The sequence below is a fragment of the Gossypium hirsutum genome, chromosome D08, assembly GCF_007990345.1.
Source record: "Gossypium hirsutum isolate 1008001.06 chromosome D08, Gossypium_hirsutum_v2.1, whole genome shotgun sequence".
NCBI lineage: Eukaryota > Viridiplantae > Streptophyta > Magnoliopsida > Malvales > Malvaceae > Gossypium > Gossypium hirsutum.
Window position 1 is genome coordinate 51,058,773 of NC_053444.1, and position 19,894 is coordinate 51,078,666.

A 19,894-nucleotide genomic window follows, 5' to 3' on the forward strand; every position below is an offset into this window, starting at 1 on the left:
TGTTATGCTCATGTACCTGCTGTCAAAAGGGACAAATTGTCTGAAAGGGCTCGACCTGGTATTTTGGTGGGCTACAGCACTGTTAAGAAGGGCTATAGGATCTTGGATCCTTCAACAAAGAAAGTGTCAGTCAGTAGGGATGTGGTATTTGATGAAAAGTCATGTTGGAACTGGGAAAAACATGAACCTGAGGAAGTTTCAGAAGGACTTGCAGCAGATCAAGCTGAGCCAGATCAAAATGTTCCTGAAATGGACATTGATGATGAACCAGTTAGAGGAACAAGACCATTGACTGAGATTTATGAAAGAGCTCATGTAGCCATAGCTGAACCAAGCAATTTTGAAGAGGCTGAAGCTCAGCAAGAGTGGAAGCAGGCAATGGCTGAGGAGATTAGCATGATTGAGAAGAACCAGACCTGGGAATTAGTTGAAAGGCCAGTCAAAAGGAAGATAATTGGGGTGAAATGGGTGTACAAAGCCAAGCAAAATGCTGATGGTACCTTGAACAAACTGAAAGCAAGGCTAGTTGTCAAGGGGTTCAGTCAGAGGTATGGCCTGGACTACCTGGAGACCTTTGCACCAGTGGCCAGGCTAGACACCATCAGATTACTGATTGCCTTAGCAGCACAGCTTGAGTGGAAGATCCATCAACTCGATGTGAAATCAGCCTTTCTGAATGGTTTCTTAGATGAAGAGATCTATGTTGAACAACCACAAGGGTTTGAGATAGCTGGCAGAGAGCATATGGTCTACAAACTGAAGAAGGCCTTATATGGCTTAAAACAGGCTCCAAGGGCCTGGTACAGCAGAATCGATGGCTACTTGACTAATTTGGGATTCGATCGAAGCAAGAGTGAGCCAACACTGTATGTCAAGAAGCAAGGGACACAAACACAGCTCATTGTATCCCTATATGTTGATGACCTGCTGGTGACAGGAGGAGATCGAGCAGTGCTGGTCGATTTCAAGACCAAGATGCAAGAAGTATTTGAAATGTCTGATCTAGGGGAAATGTCTTATTTCCTTGGAATGGAGGTGACTCAAGCACAAAATGGGATATTTCTAAGTCAGAGAAACTTTGCCACAAAGATTCTGACCAAGTTCTCCATGCAAAACAGTAAAGCAACTAAAACACCTGTTGCTGTTGGAGAAAAACTATCGAGCCAAGGTGATTTTGAGAAGGTTTGTGAAACAACCTACAGAAGTCTAGTTGGTTGTCTGTTATATTTAACTGCCACTAGACCAGACATAATGTATGCTGTAGGATTGCTCTCAAGGTTCTTGCATTGTTGTAATAAAAAGCATTTACAAGCTGCTAAGAGAGTGCTTAGATATGTCAAAGGCACTTTGAGCTATGGTTTAAAGTACAGCAAGGAAGGAAATCTGAAGCTGGTTGGCTACACTGATAGTGACTGGGCTGGCTCGATAGATGACATGAAAAGCACCTCAGGGTATGCTTTCAACCTTGGTTCAGCCATGTTTTGCTGGAGCTCGAAGAAGCAAAGTCTGGTGGCTCAATCTACTGCTGAAGCAGAATATGTGGCAGCTGCAAGTGCTGTCAACCAAGCCATTTGGCTAAGGAAAATCTTAGCTGATTTGAAAGTGCATCAAAAGGAAGCTACTGAGATCTTCTGTGACAACCAATCTTCAGTTGCAATTGCTAAAAATCCAGTGTTCCATGGAAGAACAAAGCATTTCAGCATCAAGTTGCATGTTGTTCGAGAAATGGAGCAAGCTCAGGAAGTGAAGCTGATCCATTGTAATTCTGAGGATCAACTTGCAGACATTTTGACTAAAGCCCTTAATGTCACAAGGTTCGAATGTCTAAGAAGGAAGCTAGGTGTTTGCTCCATGCAAACCAAGGAGGAGTATTGAAGCAATGGTTAGCATGTAGCAATCACATGTTTTATTATTATTATTATTATTATTATTATTATTATTATTTGGATGTAATGATGTAACTTAGTTGTATTCCAACTAAGTTTGTTAGTGTAGTAGGTGGTGATTTATTTTAAGTGGATGTAATGATGTAACTTAGTTGTATTCCAACTAAGTTTGTTAGTGTAGTAGGTGGTGATTTATTTTAAGTGGATGTAATGATGTAACTTAGTTGTATTCCAACTAAGTTTGTTAGTGTAGTAGGTGGTGATTTATTTTAAGTGGATGTAATGATGAAACTTAGTTGTATTCCAACTAAGTTGTCAAGTTGTAAGCTTGTATAAATAGGCTTTATGCCATTTTAAAAAAATATGAATGAATTCAATCAAGATTTCATCCATATACTCTCTATTTTAGCTTTGCTTAAAATTTATTTCATTTTTCTTCTTTGTTTTTGCCGCAAGTCTCGATTCTTGCTCGGCAAGCTTTTTGTCGAACCTTGCTATTTTTTGCACTTAGCTCCAACACAAACCCCCGAGCAACAGAAATGGTTGAGCAAGCTTATTGGTTATGACTTTGACATTATCTATCGCCCTGGGAAGTTGAATGCTGCTGCAGACTCTTTTTCTCGCATCCCTTCCTCTCAATTGCTTGCTTTATCTATTGTGCAATTTGATCTTATTGCTGATTTTCGTGCAGCCAACTTACAACACCTTGAACTTTTGGGTATGCAGCAACGAGTGTGCGCTGACCCAGTACAATTTCCCGACTTTAGTTTCCATGAGGGGCTGTTATTATTTCGGGGTCGCTTAATGATTCCAGCTGATTCTCCTATCCGTTTACTGCTTATTCATGAGTTTCACGCATCTCCCATCGGTGGCCATTCGGGTATTACACGCACCTTTCATCGTCTTTCCTCAAATTTCTTTTGGACTTCTATGCATCGGGATGTTAAACAATATGTAAAAGAGTGCCAAATTTGTCAGCAAATGAAAGCCTCATCCTTGAGTCCTAGCGGTTTGCTGCAGCCATTACCGATTCCCAATTTGGTTTTTGAGAGCATCTCTATGGATTTTATCACGGCATTACCTTCTTCCAAAGGCAAAACCGTTATCTTCGTTGTCATCGATATCCAAATATGGCCATTTCATCGGATTGCCCACTAATTTTACTAGCATTTCAATGGCTGCTGTTTTTGTTCAGAAGATTATTTGTTTGCATGGTGTACCAGTGGAGATTGTTTCGGACCGCGATCCTCGATTTCTCAGTGATTTTTGGAAGGAAATCCATCGTTTGCAGGGTACAACTCCAAGTATTAGTACTGCCTACCATCCACAATCCGACAGCCAAACTGAGGCATTGAATAAATTCGTTGAAATGTATCTTCGATGCTATACTTCGGATCACCCCTCGACTTGGACAAACATGTTGCCATGGGCTAAATTTTGGTATAATACGGCTTATCAAACGGCCGCCAAAATGACACTCTTTGAGGTTCTATATGGTCGTCCTCCTCCTACTGTTGCTCGTTATGTGCGAGATACTTCTAGTAATGCTTTAGTGGAAGCTCAGCTCGTGGAACGTGATCAAGTTCTTCAGGTGCTGAAGGAGAATTTACGGCGAGCACAGAATCGGATGAAGTTATTGGCTAATAGGAGCCGTCGTGAGGTGACTTTTGTCGAGGGAGTTTGGGTCTATGTCAAGCTCCAACCGTTTCGCCAACATTCTATTCGTTTGCAACGCCACCACAAGCTAAGTAGACGTTATTTTGGTCCTTATAAGGTAATTGGCCGTGTTGGTGAGGTTGCTTACAAATTGGAGCTGCCAGAATCTGCGCATATCCATCCTGTATTTCATGTTTCCTTGCTCAAGAAATGCCTCGGCCAACCAGATCAACAGGTAACACCCCTCCACCTCGCTGATTCTACTTCTGCCCTTATATTGCAACCAACTGCTATACTGGAGATGAGGTCTATTCAGCGGGCTAATTCATTGATTGAGCAATGGCTGGTACAATGGGACGACTCATCTACTGATGAAGCAACTTGGGAAGATAAGGCTTACATGTTGAAGTTATTTCCTGATCTCAACCTTAAGGACAAGGTATGTCTCGATGTGGGGGGTAACGTTGTGAACGACCCACCAAGGCAGTAGAAGGCTACTGGAATTGCCACTACACAGGCTACTAGAGGGAGCACTCGGCCCAGAATGGCTCCCAAATGGCTGAAGGATTTTGACAAGTGACACCTCAGCTGGTTGCACGTGGAAGGGAATAACGGTTCACACTTCTCTCATGCAACTATCCTTGTTTTAAGGAGGAAAAATACCAGAAAATGTCATCACTGCAGCAATATGTTTCTGTTCTTTTCTCATCCCCTAAATCTGTAACTTTCTTCCCTCATATCTTTTCTGCAAATTTTCCTTGTAATTTGTTATAATTCCATCAAACACCAGTCCATTTTCTTCCCAAAATTACTGTTCTATTGGTATTTTTATATCTTATATTGAGAACGTAACAGAGTTTCAATATTGTCTTTCTTCTCTCCCACTTGAGTACAAAAGGATACTTGTAGATAAAGAAGGGCTTAGAGTTGGCCTCCATTTACGATGATTTTTTTTATAAGGTTGAATGTTGATCTCAATTTAGGGTTTAGGTTAGATATGACATTTATAAGTGTTCATGAAAAAAAAGGATTGGATTTAACTTTTTACGGTTGATGAGCTTGTTAAATTAATATCATTAAATGAAATTGAACTCAATATGATAATATTTTTTTATAGATTTACTAGGATTATATCATAGTTAGCATTTGTAACAAAATCCAACTTTCTTGAAACATTATTTTATTTGTTTTATTTGAAAAAGGAAAAAAGAAGAAGAAAGGGAACTAAATTATTTTTTGTCTAGAAACATCATTCATAAATCAAAACTTTGTTGAAAAGGGATTATACATATAACCACTAAATCGGAACTTGAATATTTGGATAAAATCTTTTACAATTTGGACACTATTTATAACAAAAATAGGTTAATATTTAATGTATTGAGGTGCGTAAATTAATATAGGAAGCATTAATAAATAAAAGATCTTACATACATAATTAAAAATAAATTTGGGTGAATTTAATTTTAAAATTTTTTCATGATGTATGGTTTAATTCATTAATATTGCATTGAATTATACACTATCCAAAATATAATTGATTTTGGTTACAAAGTATCCTTACTGGAACATGATTTAGCCGAAGCATCAATCAGAATCTACTGTTGAGTATATGAACACATTTTTTTCACCTTACAAAAAGTAAAGAGTTTCGACCCTACTTTTTATGCTTATTATTATATGCCTTAGTTAATAATTATGGGATTAAGGGGCTTTCTCTTTCGCCGCCTAGCCTTCCTCAAAATTCGTTCAGTCTCTTCCTTTGCTTCCTCTATCAAAATGTTCATTGCGTCATCTTAGAAAACAATACAAGTTCAGAAAGATGATGATAAAGAGAGATTAGAACCTTCGCAGCAGAGACCCATATTATCCAGTTTGCATCAGTTGAAGTGAGAACAATAAATAAATAAAGGGAAAAATTAGATATACTTTTTTCTCTGAAATTTCAGAATTTGTATCGAGAAAAAAGAAGAGCTTGGAACAACATAGCTAAAACAAATTAGCAATGCAGTTCATGTATGAACTTTATAAAAATGATAACTAATAAACAGAAACTGAATCATGTAATCTCTCTTATTTAGTTAAGTACCTGTTTGCTTGTCATTAAGCAGGCAGGAAAACCCTGCATCAATCTCTTCATCTGATTCAATTAAGATTCTGAATGTTTCCTGAAACATGGATTGCAATTTCAATCAAAGCATAAACAACTCAATGTAGCAAATAAGCTATGGCAAACTATCAAATGGTTAAAGGAATGTTAAGTCCATGTAACCCGTTATTCAAGCAAATCGGTTGCCTTAGAATATCCTGAAAAAGGCCTTGAAGAATAGGAGCCAAGGGTTAAAGTGGAGGAGAAAAATGAAAACAAAGAAGAACCACCTGTTCAACAGATGAAACTCCTTTTCTCTTGTCGTTCTCTTTGCAGGATGCCCTTTCATTGGTAGCACATTGTTTCATCTTTACAGATTTCCAACCTCCTTTTTCTACCTCTGCAGCTACAGTGTTTTGCTCATAAATTTTTGGAGGCACAGCTTGCCTACAAGCAAGAGAATATTTTAGAGTTTTGAAGAGGATGGAGAAGTTTAAATTTTCTAAAGGACAAAAAGCTTTTTTCATAAGACTGCATCAATTTGAGCACCAAAATAGTCGAAAAAGAAAATAATGAAGAAGCCGTCAATGGTGTGAATATTACGTACTTCTTAACTGCCAATGGTTTGGTTCGTGGAGTTACAGAACAGCCGGTAGACTGAATGTTCACAAATAAGAAAGTTTTACTGAGAAACTTTGTTGTCATTGCATGGCAGCTCAAGAGATATAAGGGTTATTGAATGAAAAGGATAAGCACCTTAGGTAGAATGGCAGCAGCAACTGGAGCTTTTTGGCTGAGAGTCTTGCAATCAATTGCCTGAAAGTTTCAACACAATAAGATGGAACAGTTTACAAGCTAAGAAACATGATTGGCAGAAAAAGTTTGAAATTAGGGAACGGTGAAGAGCTGTTTCACCCCATTCGAGACCATGGAGCTGAATGTATGATTTTAAAGTCTAAATGTTCTATGCATACCTTTATTTCGTTGGTGAACGTGTTGCAAAGCTCATTTCGTACTTTGATTAAAGAAGCTTCCATCTGTTCTGGTAAAGCAGAAAGCACCAAGAAGATCTGTTGTAACTTATCTCGATATTTATCATTGTTTAGTTGATCCGATACCGCTTTCATGCTGCCATCAAGGCTGGCTTTGATATCTTCTTGTCCCTTGATCTGTTTACCATTTCTCGGTTGTCTTATAAAAGTATATATTTACGGATGCTCAGGACAGCAACGCTAGTCAATTTGCAAAGTAAAAGAGGATATAGTGATGTGTTATTAGTTGTTACCATTAGCTGTAGGGAGGTATCTTCAGCTATCGACCTCTGCCGCATCCCTTCCACTGAAATAAAATTGTAAGAAACTTCATTTTAACAATGAAAAAGCGGGGTTTTTAAAAAAAAAGGCAATTATAAGTGTTAAATAGTATTATCCCACATCTTTTAAGTATTCGGTTGTCTATGATCTTGCATTAAGATTGGGCACATGGTACTATTATGTTGTTTTTGCCTAACCCTAAGCAAGGTTGTCCTCATGTGTATAATTGCATTTTGTGTGGTCTTATATGAAAGTTGGCTCTCCACCTAAAACCAGTTGATTTTAAGTCCAATTCTTGGACATTATGTATTAAAATTATGGAACCATGCCCTAGAATGACAGGCCTATAACACTCTTATGCAGACAAACAAGTTATTAACAGGTGTAACCATTGCGCAACAAGTTATCATCTCTCCGGATTTTGTAACCTTAAGGAACTGAATGACTCACTTTCCAGCAAGAGTTCTTTTGTTCCTTTGTTCACCTGCATTATATCACTTTGAACCGAATCCAAGATCATCCCAAATCTGTTCAATGAAGTTTCAATCACTGAAAGCCGGTGTTCAAGTTCTTCAGAAGTTTGACCTGTTCAAGTAAATAAAAGGTTCAGCATCCGTCTATAGCTGTAATATACCAAAAATGTAGTTCAAAAGCTTAATTAAGCTACTCAAAGGTAAGATCATAAAACTGGTCATGTTAAACGTAATAAATAACTAAATAGTAATCTTACATCTATGCTCTGGAGCAGAAACAGGATTCCATTTGCGTATTATGTTGATGGAAGATCTAGAAATCGGCACTTGACTATCTTCTCTTGTGAAGTTGGTTGGAGCCAAGCAAGAAAACTTGCTGGCAGTATTCTCTCGTTCTTGGGAACCAAATCTCTGCAAAGATGAAGTACAGAAAGCAATTTTACTCATAAGAAAAAAGATACGATGATTTATATACAAACTTGAATGCTGGAAAACAAAAAGAATAAAGGAGATGAGAATAATTCAACCTGATCAGTTGTCACGATTTCATCGAGTGAGCTTTGTGAGATCTGAGAAAATAAGGCATGCTGAGATGAAATCCCCTGTGAGAATGATTGTTGTGATGGCTGTGATCTAAGCTGTGATGATTGAGGCACACTCGGTGGCAGGCTCGATCTCCTTTCAGATACATTAAACCAAACAATGCAAATCAAATTGAAAAATTCAACTCTTAGTTCTCAGATGATGCTAATCTTGAAATTATCTAAACATGATTTTCTTTGCAAAATAAAATTTCCACAAGTAATTCTTATTTTCCAAAACGAAAGTTTGAAAAATATGAAACCGGAGTCAAACGTGTCTTTGAAGTTTGAAGACTCGAAAGAGGATTGACCTCCTTCCAAAATCTAAGAAAATTAACAGAAATGAACAAGAGATTTATCACCTCTTCTCTTCCCTATAGTAAGAGAAAACCGTAAAAAAGCTCGATTAAGCTAGATAATTATAATTTCCTAATAATATCAAACCTTCACGAAGTAAACAGTTTAATTAATTTATGTTTGTATGCATCTTTTCGGGAAACAAAGAGAATCATAAAGGTGAGGAGAAACCTTGTATGAGGAGGAAAAACGGAGATGGAGCCGAGATCGCAAGCTTTGTTGATCTTCAACTTCATTTATACCATAAAAAAAACAGTGAGATCGTTGGATTTCGAATTATCGATAAAAAGAGAAAGAGGAGCTAGTTACCAGTGAAAAGCATCCAAGGTATGAAACGATGTTGCTTAAATAGGTAGGAGCTGTGGACGATGGCGGGAAACTGAAAAGGGTGAAAAGTAACGGGACCGTATCTTGTTTGGTTGGGCCCGGATTCTGGAGCAATTTAACCCCAACCGGATCCAAAATTTTATTCATAAACCCAAATAGGCTTTTCTGCTCTTCCCTGATGCTGTTGATAGTTTTTAATAAAAAATTATTTTTCGTGCACTAGAATTAAGGGTAAAAGCATGGATGGAGTAAATTATTTTTTTCTATTAAAAATTTCATTCAGTTATATCATTAAAAACTAGCGTGTTGACAGAATAATTAAATAGTGATACATGACAACGTGCATTTCATGTTGACATATAATTACCAATTTTTAATAGTAGAAATGAATTAATTTTTAACAGAATGAGTAATTTGCTATTTAATTTAACGTATAAAAACTAATTTGTTTATTTTTTTAGTAGAGGGAATAAAATGCAATCTGATTCTTAGTACATAGACATCCATAGTACGTTTATTGAATTAGGGCTGAGATGGATTCAATTTTGTAACAACCCGAAATAGCGGTGTCGAAAATTATAGTTTGAGGTCTTATTTTAGTGAATTGAGTCTATAAATAATTAATAAAAATATTTACAGAGTTAATTTATAAATAAATTGAATTAAGGATAAATAATTTGGTTAATTTAAATATGTAATATAGTCCAAAGACAAAATGATAAAACAAATCGTTATAGTTAAAGGGATTAAAATTGCTAATAGCCCAAAAACCTAAAATGGCAATAAAACATGTCGAATATATTTGGTTAAGAAACGTGAGGGTGGGCTGTGATATAAATGAGTTAAGCAGAAGGAGAAGCCTTCCACGCGCAAAAGAAAGAAAATAAATAGAGAAGAAATTGGGTTTTAGGGCTTCAGACTTTGAGAACTAAATTGATTAGTATAATTAGGTCTTTTTCTTCTAATTTTTATATTGTTGTGGCCGTGGGAGCTTAATTTAGCTAGCTTGTGTTTCAATTTATAAAACTAATAATGTTTTGAAAAGTTTTCATTAATAAATTCTCTAGGTTTTTATGTTTAATTGGTAGGTTTTGAGTGTAAACATGAAAAATGACTAGATTGTTAAGTTAGATGTTAGATTTTATATTTGAGAACTTAAATGGATAACAGGTAGAGCTGTTATGAGATTTTGTTAGAAACCGATAATAGAGGGTCTAAAATAGAAGGAAATGAAGTCGGATTATAAATCAGCGCTTAGAATTAAAAGTTATGCATGTTTCAGTTGTAAGGACTAAATTAAATGAAATTTAAGGTTTGTTTGAGATAACAATTGATTGTGAATTGGGTTGATTATTGATGGTGTTATGTATTTATGTTAATTCGTAGCTGCTGATGACCTGGATTCCTCAAGAGCAAAGGAAAAAGCTAAAGCCATTGATGAATAGCTCTAAATTTCCGATTTGTATTTCTTTAACTCAACTTATTTTTTTTCCTCGTTTATTTACACTATTAGGTATATTGGCATAACAAAGGAAGTTATGCATGAGTATTTGATTAGAAATACAATATTGAGATTAATTATTGTGACAAAAGGTTAATCTAAATGAAACTAGAAATAGTATAATTTAATGAAACTGTGAAATTGGCTTGAACATGAGACGAATCATGTCATATTTTGTATGTAATGGTGTTTGATTGAAGAATTGATGTTGTTGAGATCAATAGAATGGATGTTGAATTTAGAACGAAATCAAATTACTGGTTGTCGTAATAACTGTTGGGCAAAGTTGAGAATAAATGGCATGTTATAGAATCCAGTGAAAAGGGATTGTTTCAACTATAAGTCGATGAGCACTAGGCACACTTTTCTTCGAACATCCCGACTGTGGCCTTTCACAAGTATTCCTCCGACTGAGCCATGAGCATTAGGTGCGAATTGCTTACGTCGAACGTCTCAATACGGATTACGTCAACTATAGGTTGATGAGCGTTGGACGCATTAACCATCGGACGTTCCAAAGAGTGCTAAGCATGATTATTGCTTCAGATGAACCGATGAGTGCTGAGCACAATTTGTTTAGTTTAGGACATACTAGTAAGGCACTGGGTGCCAAATTACTGTATTAGTGAGGTCCATGAATTAGTTCAGATTTGAGTTATGTATTAGCAAATATAAATTTTGAATAGAAAGAATGGTTTGATTCAAATTGGTAATGCAATGCGATATGACGAAATGAGACAAAATCGAATAAGGTTATATACATCGTTAGCATAAAATGTTAATAAGTTCATTAAAATAGATTGGTTAATTGAAATATCGCATTTTGTTTATTTGGGATACATTTGTATATTAATGTATTGGATAAACTTTAATATACATACTTGAATCGGTCTAAGAAGGAAACAAATCAATTGAGTCCAATATCTAAATTTCATGATATATTGAGTGAGTTATTACAATACCATTGGAATTATTACTCGATGAATGATCTTGTTTTCATATGCAGGCTAGGTGTATTTTGAGATCTTGTACTCAGAGTCGTCAACATCCAACCAACAAATCCTAGACTCAACAAAGTTCTAATATTTTGTTTTGTTTCAAGTTGACATGTACTTTGGTTTTTAGTAAAGTTATTTGACTATAGTTATGTATGTGTGACGTAAAAGATTTAATTTTTTTAGTAGCAATAATTACAATGTTATTAGTCAATTAAAAGGTTTTAATGTGATGTGCTTAGTTTGTGGTATGTTTCGGAATATCGAAGTGCTGAGAATTGATTTTGAAGATGATTTGAATATGGATATATTGTGAAATCTAAATTTTGTAGGGGTTTTACGTAAAATAAGCAGCATCCGAAATTTTTAATAAAATAATTTTATCACTACGCTTCCATTTTGATAAAGTGAACCAGAAAAGTAGGTTACTTCGGTAAGAAAATATGACATTTTATATTTAGATCCTCCGGTCAAGTCGTATATAAGGTGTCACAAATTTGATAGTTTTTTATTTTTATTTTCAAATTGTGCATCAAAATTTGGTATGATTATGGACTTTTTAACTTATTTTTGACAAAATTAACTTTATTTTATGAATTTTGGATAGTATTTAGAGTTTCAAAACTTTTTCCATAAATATTTTTTTAAAATTATTTTTCAAGTAAGTAAAATAATTAATCTTGTATTTATTTTCCAAGTAAATAAAATAATTAATCTTTTTTGAAAAATAGTTTTATATAAACTTTTAGGTTATTTTTACTATTTTAAATATAAAATATTTTCATACCAAAAATATAAAATATTTATTTTCACACAATAAAAATAAAAATTAATTATAAATTAAATAAAAATAAAACATCAGTTTTTTTTTTAAATTTATGTTACTTCTTAAATTTTCTTGTTTAGTCCTAACTAGAATATTGTTATATATTATTATTAGTTAATTAGACACTTCGTCTAAATAAAATTAAATAAATTAAAAATCTTTTGTATTGTTTTAGTTCGATGTATCAAATATTAATTTTTTTTATGTTGATTGAGTCTTAGTTCGATTGGCATCAATATTGTTACCAATACAGGAAGACATGAATTTGAACGTACTTAAACGCATTTATTTTCTTTTCTAAGTACTAGAGACGAATTATAAAAAATTTAAGCATTATATAGAAATATTAATTTTTTTTATCATCTCTTAATGGAACATTCTTAATTGGAAATTTTGAATTATTTTTTTAACGACTTCTTTTAGCCTGATCATGATAGAGATGTTTCAAAAGAGTTTCAAGAAAAGAAAAAAAAAGCTACTGCAAGTGTCTCTGAATATGAAAGTCTCATAAAATATTGCAATTTATTGAATTAGGTATAAAATGGTTAATTGAGTTGTTACAACAATTTATCTATAAAATTATTAGAATACAATTAATATTATTATAAAAATATTTTTATTATTTCAAATAAAATAACTAAAAGAATATTATTTAAGACTTAAATATAATACCAACAAATTCTTCTAACAAAGATCTCTTATTCACTCCACCTATAATCATTTATTGAAATACCTTTATAAATATATATATATTTAATATAAAATCTAATATTTTCAAAAAGTTATAAAATAATACATTAAAAAATTATAAAATAAAGTATCAAAGTTTATTAAAATAAGAGTGATTTTGTTATGACGTCAATATACGTTTCACAATCTATATTTAAGATTTGTGACTACTCCAAAATTCAAACTTCTGTCATCTTTGAAAGTACCAACTTTATCACTGCATCCAACACTTATTTGTAAAATATTTTTTTAATAATAATTTAGTCAAAATTAAAACAAAAATCCTTAAATATATCATGGCATTTCCAGTCCTTGCAACCCAGAGTCATCATGGCTAAACAGCCATCTGAAATTTACATTTTGTTCTGAAATCCCTCGCTATTCAAAAGTCACGTTAGACTGTAGCCAGATTGAGAATCCGAGGTAAGTTAAACCTTAAAATGAGAAGCAAAACTCTCCTAATATTATCTTCTGACCACTCAACCGAACAAGCATAGCTTTTGGTTTTAGGCTAATTTCAAACTCATTTGATCATAGATTTACAGAATCAATGGTAAAACCTCTTAGAGATTAGTTGAACTGGTTTAAAATTACTTAGGGTCAAGCTCTAAAGGTGTTGGAATAACTAGATAGCAAATATTACATGCTTCTTCTCTACAACCTAAAGGTTAAAAAGAGCATTTTTTTCAACTGCTTCTCTGCTAGAAACTAAAATTGGCTGACATTTGAGATACTTGTTTCTCATGGTTTATTACCGTTAATCTTTTTGTTGTAACGGCTGAAGTTGCAAGTGCGGGCAAGGCCGTTCCGGTTCTCCTTGTGTCCACAGAGTTTTGAGATCACCTCTCTTTTTTCCCAATGTAATAAAGGTCCCTGCAATCCCAAACAAGTTATTCACGGTAAGAGAAATTAGGCGGAAGATAACATTTCATCTGGGGGTTTAAGAGCATGATGCGATGTACATTACATTGAATACGCTGTTTGTATCTCATTGCTACTTACCAAGTGTGAAAGGAACGATGTAAAGCAAAGCTGGTTGGCCATGCCCGTCCATCAGGTTCAAGGCCACATAAGTGACCAAAAGACCTGCGGAATGAAATTTAAAGAATTAACAAGCTGATACGCAAGATGGTAGGAAAACAAAATAACTGGCAAACTTATAGATGGAAACTTTTAAGGTTAGTTACTATTTCTTTGTACCTAAACCATAGGCAGTCATTGCCCATACGAAGTAGCCTGCTCGAAGATTCATATTTGCCAGCCAATCATATCTGCAAAAGTCATCAGCACCAGCAGTCAATGAACAGACAAAAGGTCGGGAATCAAATTCTTCATTTGGAACAAATCTAATTACTATAACATTTGAATGAAGAGATTGAATACTGCAAAAACAAACAAAAACAAATTTTTTCGTATTTAAACTTTAAACCATGCTGCACATTGAATTCAAACAATGGCACAGTCGTAAGCCTTACGAATCTTGGCCCATTAAAAATAATAGGATCAGCATGTTTCAGTCTTATAGTTAATAAGGTCTTAAACCATACAAAAGCGTGAAAATCAACAAAAGATCGAAATTTAATTCCTAGATGGTAGCCATGAGAGAGTTACATATGGCTCAAAATGTTTCAAATGTTCAAACCTTAGTGAAAAGGCCACAAGCAGTCCGGGTAAGATTATGTCTCCAAATCCAATAACACTGTAACCACCCCAAGGATCAAACATCCGCGGAATTTTTAGTAGCATTGGTATGCCATCCTCTCCACTCCGATCACCACGAGCTACCTAATATAGAAAATAATAATAAAATATGGTCATTCCCTAAATAGTCCAGCAGATCCACAGAAAGAACATCAACCACCATCAGAATTCGATGCTGAAGAGATAATGTTTATAACTACTTACCACTATCATCACACTCTCATGAAACAACCATTTGGAAGCAAAGACCCAGAAGATATCATACAAGAAAGCACAACCCAAAAGAACCGTTCCAACCTGATTCAATAAAAATTCAACACTAAAAAGCATAAAAAATTTAAGCCATCTTCAATTATTCTCATATGTATACACTATACAACTAGATACGTGCATATTTTATCCTGTGAGTGAAAAGTACATGGAGAGGATACAACCCACATAACAGCAAAACATGCAAGAACCCTGAGTAACAAGTAGAAAAAGCAAAACAAATCAAGGTACTCACCTTGAGATTTGGTACACGAACAATCTGAAGGACCGTGATTATAAGCGCAATACCCTGATTGAGAGAATAAGAGGGAAGGTTTAAATATCAACACTTCACCATGATAAAGAGTGCAAATCAAACTAAGTTTCCAAACATATTGATTCTCAATGAGAAGGAATGCACCAGAAGTGAATGCAATGCGGAAGGAATTATACATGTGAAGATAAGATGCTAGACATGTTGTCTTACAAGAATATCTTGACCTATCCAGGCAAAGGAGATACGTCGATACACTGCCCAAACAACAGCGAATGCAATGCAGAAGGGACAAACAGCCAGTGTCAGATGGGAAACAGCTCCAAAGAAGGGCACTTTAATAAAAGATTCTGCAAAGCGTTGAAACCAACTGAAACTATATAAAACTTTAGTGTCAGTATCATATGAATTGTAAGTTGTTATTAAAACTTCAAAGAAAATACGCATATTCTAGGAATAGAGTTGCTTTTAAAACATTGAATAGAGATTTAGTTGCTGGCTTCCCTTTTCCACATATTTCTGAGAGAGACTTTGGTCTTAATGATGTTCAATTACAGTAAAGAAGAATAATTAAGAAGATGGACATGTAAACCCAGAAAAAGCAATCAAGAGGGAATATGCATACCTTGATAACAAAGCCACCAAGCACATTTGCAGACCCTGCAAGCACAAAGGGATGCCATGGATCAACATTCATCTCAAAAGAGTTTTCCCCTACCCCTAACCCCTAACCCCAACCCTTTCTATCAGGCCTTAGCACAAGAGAAGGTAACAGTAATGCAACTTGGAATTCAGATGTGGCTTCTGATTAAGTAATTTTTACATCCAGGCATATTTATTGAGCAAATCTTTTCAATTGAGGTTCAAAGAGAATTGCAGATAGTCATGGTTCGCACGCTAAGTTATAGATGAACGACTACCATCTTTAAAAGGTTACATTGACCAAGATGAAACTTTTCTTGTTGGTAACATATCTTTTGGATTAGTTATTGAAAAGATTTTGGTAACTTCGTAGCAGCTAGCATAGATTGACCGACATGACTTTTCAGTGCAATACAACTTTTGATAAGATTTTCCAAAGCAGCACAGGTCTCACAGGAATAAGAGAATTATATAGAAAAGGAAAGAAGACTAGCATTGTTAATAAAATCTTAAAACTGACCGTAAAAGATATTGGGAACCATAGGATATCATATGAAGTAGCTCAGTGAAAACTTGTAAACTACCAGTAAAAAGATGGAGGAAATAAGCCACACTGCACTAAGCATACAAATATATGGGGAAAGGCACACACCTCTACTCCACCAATGCAAAAGAGAACCACCAGGACCTCAACAAACCAGAACGACATAAGCTTGTAAAGCATGACCAAGAAACATGAAGCAAACACAACAAAGAGAACTGCTGACATTGTATTTATGTCAACAAAACCACTTGAACCTGCACTTCCCACTTGTAGAAATTCTTCTGATGCATCCTGCGCATACAACATCAATCAGCACATTATTGGGGTGAATGATTGAATAATATTGAATCTAGCAAAAAGTGCATAAAAGATTTGCTTCTAAAAGGGTATAAAGAAACCTTTAGTAGCTTGTCTTGCTCAATAGCAACTTCTTTAGCAGTCCATGCAGACCAATAAGAAGCAAGCAAAATGGTACCAACAGCCATTAGCCACAGAAAAACTTCAGCAATATCAACCGCCGGACGCTTTGGGGAGTAAAACGCAGCAGAAACTACATAAAGATGAAAACTGCAAACAATTTAAATCCTAGTATATCACCAAGCAAGGAAAAGGAGCTGAAGAGAGTATTGCTCCAGAACAACAGAAAGGAAATTAATGCAGCAAAAAAGAAAGGCATACCCCTGGTGTTATTATTTATATAATTTTCCAAATTGGAACCAGCGTCCTGAGGAAGCATGACAGCAGGTATTTTTATATTTACATCAGCATCTGATTCACAAACCATCTTGAAGAGTTCTGTAGAAAAAGATTAACTAGTTCAGTATTCAGAAAGCAAAAATAACTTTTGGACTGTTCATAACCGCTCATGATTGTAAATTTGTAATCAGCGATTATAATAAATTCTATATTTTCAATGTAACATTTTCTATCCCTTTACGGCTCAATTATTGAAAAGGGTGCTATCAAAACAGCTACATAGAGTATTTGGACAGAAAATGAATGATATCTACAAACATATCACCCCCAAAAAAGATCTTATGAGTAATTTTCCGATCACAGTTGCAGTAGAGTTAACATTTTTCACAAGTCAAGATATCATAAACCAAAATACATGCCCACAAAATTTCTCCAAATTTCCAACTTGAAGCAATAGTTTTATCATGTGTTCTGCACAGAAGCTCTTCTTTTTCTTTGGATAACAAACAAAAACTTACTATAAAATGAAGATCTATCCATCAAGGCGATGCCTCTACAACAGGCAGATACCACATGAATATGGATTGGGTAAGGAGCTAATCTTCACTACACGACTCCAGCAAGATGTTCAGACTCTTGCGTAATCCAAATAAGTGATGAAAGGGCATAAAATACCTGTTTGGTTGTTTATTATGAGGATCGCAGAAGCACCAGCTTCTTCAGCAACATTTGCCTTCACAGTGAAACTACAGTTACCCCGATGCACTAGAATGACCTCCCCTGTAAGCTGCCGACACACAAGATATTCAACGTTTTGAGAGAGTAAAGGAACAAGTGAAAGAGCAACTGATCAGATGAAAGCATAAGCAAATGTTAGAAAGAATATATCAAGGAGTCAAATTGGATGAACACTGTAAAAAGATGAAAAATTCAAAAACCTGATTCCTAGGTTTGCTGCAGCAATCAGGAGGATCTGCAAGTGCAAGCCTGGTATGATTTGCATGTTTTTCCTTCGATTCCATAGTAGGTCCAAAACGAGCACCAACACCAACATACTCAGTGTTTTCTAAACCATCAATCCAGATGGGGACTTTTACCTATAAAAGAACTTCGATCAAATAAAATATAAAAAGTCCACATTCATAATTTTGAAAACAATAAACTGGAGAAAAGAGCTATGAGTAAACAAGCAGCATTTCTAACTTCAAAGGACAGCAAAGAAGTAAGAAAATCAATTATTGCATATATAATTTAGACGAAAGCAACGAAGGTGCAAGAGTATTTTCAACAAATTCAAGCTGAATTTGAGTTGCAAATATTTTGGAGATTGAAGACATTCCAATAAAATGTTATCATCCAAGTAAAATATAATTCTGATATACTTTAAAATTTGAGGAGATATCAAAGTTCCCTTCGGCTGATAGGAAATGCTTTAAAGTGCTTCATCATGCCAATATAGCAGGAATAAAATCCTACTCTATGTTGCTTGGACTCTTCAATTTTTCCTGAAGTATCCTTGACCGACACCTATGTCAGACACATTTGGACATGAGTACGGGGATATGACCCTTCAAGGATCCTCCAAATACATGAAAAGCTTTAAAATTTTGAACATATCTGTATTTAACATTCACACCAAAGTCGGATTAACATAAGTCCTAGTTAAGTCAAAGTCATTATCTCTTTCACAAAAAAAAAAGGGTCAAAATCATTATTTAGCCTAGTTTAAACAAAGCTTTTTTCCTTTTGATGCATATAAACAAAAAAAGTCGAAGTCAATGTATTTCCTCCCAACCTCAACAACGAAATTAAGAGAAAGGAAAAACAGAAAAAGCCTACATCACAATAATTTAGTTCATAGAAAAATTGACCACTTAAGTTTCCCTTTATCCACACCAAAATTGAAGTAACTCCCGAGAAAACATTAACTTTTTTCCATCACGACCAAACCACAAAATAAGCCCAAAATTTAAAAAAAAAAAAAGGTTATTAGTAATCAAACAGGAAGAGCAAAAAGACAAAAAGTCATAATTTGAAGTAAATAAAAACATTCAAACTACTTATCCAATATAAGAGAACATCTAAACCGAAAATCAAGGACAAGAACAAAAAGCTAGATTCTTTCATCATCCCTCCAATTTCTCAGCAACCAATCAAACATGGACCCAAAAAAAAAGTTCAGAACTTTTAAAGGGAATACCAGAACAAAGTTATTAGCACACCCAGGTCTCTTTGGAGCAACGTTGTCCTGATGAACTATGTCCCCAGCTGAAACGAACCCAGCACTCAAAATTACTATTAAAATTACGATAAACACAATATTAATTTCCATATCTGGAAAGAATCACCATAAAAAAAAGGAGAGAAATAAATTGGTTTTAGGGGTTTTTTTCCTTCCTCCTTTTTGTTCAGAGAATTTTAAAAAAGAACTATCAGAAGGTACAGAAGATGGAAGCATGAAGGAAATGAAGATGAAAAATATCGCTTTTGTTTTGTTTTCTTTCTTTTTTACCTCACTTGGTTGAGTTGTCGTTTTGAGGTTCGGACATGAAATAAACAGCGAGGAAATGCCTTTTACTCTTGTCCTGTGTTGTTCACGCTCTGGTCGAAGTGTGCACTTCACGCTATTTCATTTTTGGGTGGACTGATTTTTGCTCAAGGGAAGAAATAGGTTTTAGCCTTTTAACTTTATGTTGAAGATTGTTTATGATAATAATAATAAAAGTGTTCATTTTTAGTATTAATTTTTGTAAAATCCAAGCTGTTTTATTACTGTTCGTATCTGTAAATTTTAATAGAATCTGAATGGGTTCCTTTATGTATTGAAATTATGAATCATTCGGATAAAAACTCAATTGAAAAATTACCAACTAAACTTTTTTAAAAATAATCATATATTAAAATAATTATATAGATAATTTAATTTATTTAAAAATAAAATAAAAAACCACCATATTATGAATTTGAGCTTGAGTCAGCAAGATTTTTAAGATCTTTAACTTTCCAACACATTCAAAATCTGATTAATAAAATTATTTAATTATTTAATTAATAG

At 34.5% G+C, this 19,894-nt stretch overlaps 2 protein-coding genes across 4 annotated transcripts; both read right to left on the reverse strand.

Annotated features, from left to right (window-relative positions):
• Positions 1–5,007: 5,007 nt before the first annotated feature.
• On the reverse strand, positions 5,008–8,661 carry LOC107899909 (putative recombination initiation defects 3). Its single transcript, XM_016825645.2, has 11 exons — positions 8,527–8,661; positions 7,945–8,095; positions 7,675–7,828; positions 7,395–7,529; positions 6,917–6,969; positions 6,606–6,800; positions 6,388–6,447; positions 6,239–6,288; positions 5,922–6,078; positions 5,632–5,710; positions 5,008–5,337 (listed from the first exon to the last, which is right to left on the reverse strand). The coding sequence occupies exons 1-11, from the start codon at positions 8,589–8,591 to the stop codon at positions 5,228–5,230; spliced, it is 1,209 nt and encodes a 402-aa protein (XP_016681134.1). The 5' UTR covers positions 8,592–8,661; the 3' UTR covers positions 5,008–5,227.
• Positions 8,662–13,003: 4,342 nt separating this feature from the next.
• On the reverse strand, positions 13,004–19,362 carry LOC107900881 (signal peptide peptidase-like 4). 3 transcript variants are annotated; one of them, XM_016826632.2, is made up of 14 exons: positions 19,040–19,362; positions 17,778–17,936; positions 17,515–17,626; positions 16,822–16,938; positions 16,542–16,693; positions 16,252–16,434; positions 15,583–15,617; positions 15,171–15,327; positions 14,940–14,993; positions 14,639–14,731; positions 14,376–14,518; positions 13,934–14,004; positions 13,736–13,819; positions 13,004–13,606 (listed from the first exon to the last, which is right to left on the reverse strand). In XM_016826632.2, exons 1-14 carry the CDS (start codon positions 19,169–19,171, stop codon positions 13,491–13,493), a joined length of 1,608 nt encoding a protein of 535 aa, XP_016682121.1. In that variant the 5' UTR covers positions 19,172–19,362; the 3' UTR covers positions 13,004–13,490. The 3 variants fall into 3 exon arrangements, with proteins under 3 accessions (XP_016682121.1, XP_016682120.1, XP_040954232.1); XM_016826631.2 differs by having other exon boundaries at positions 15,171–15,333; XM_041098298.1 differs by lacking the exon at positions 19,040–19,362 and having other exon boundaries at positions 15,171–15,333; positions 17,515–17,685; positions 17,778–17,918.
• Between the last annotated feature and the right edge of the window lie 532 nt (positions 19,363–19,894).

Excerpts from the sequence above, each read along its gene's own strand:
- LOC107900881 (XM_016826631.2), bottom strand. The coding sequence starts at position 19,171 with ATGGAAATTAATATTGTGTTTATCGTAATTTTAATAGTAATTTTGAGT. Across the intron at positions 17,627-17,777 it reads GCAGCAAACCTAGGAATCAG|CTTACAGGGGAGGTCATTCT; the intron begins GTTTTTGAATTT and ends GTGTGTCGGCAG. Across the intron at positions 13,820-13,933 it reads AATGACTGCCTATGGTTTAG|GTCTTTTGGTCACTTATGTG; the intron begins GTACAAAGAAAT and ends TTCATTCCGCAG.
- LOC107899909 (XM_016825645.2), bottom strand. The coding sequence starts at position 8,591 with ATGAAGTTGAAGATCAACAAAGCTTGCGATCTCGGCTCCATCTCCGTT. Across the intron at positions 7,530-7,674 it reads TTCTGCTCCAGAGCATAGAT|GTCAAACTTCTGAAGAACTT; the intron begins GTAAGATTACTA and ends TTACTTGAACAG. Across the intron at positions 6,970-7,394 it reads AAAAGAACTCTTGCTGGAAA|TGGAAGGGATGCGGCAGAGG; the intron begins GTGAGTCATTCA and ends ATTTTATTTCAG.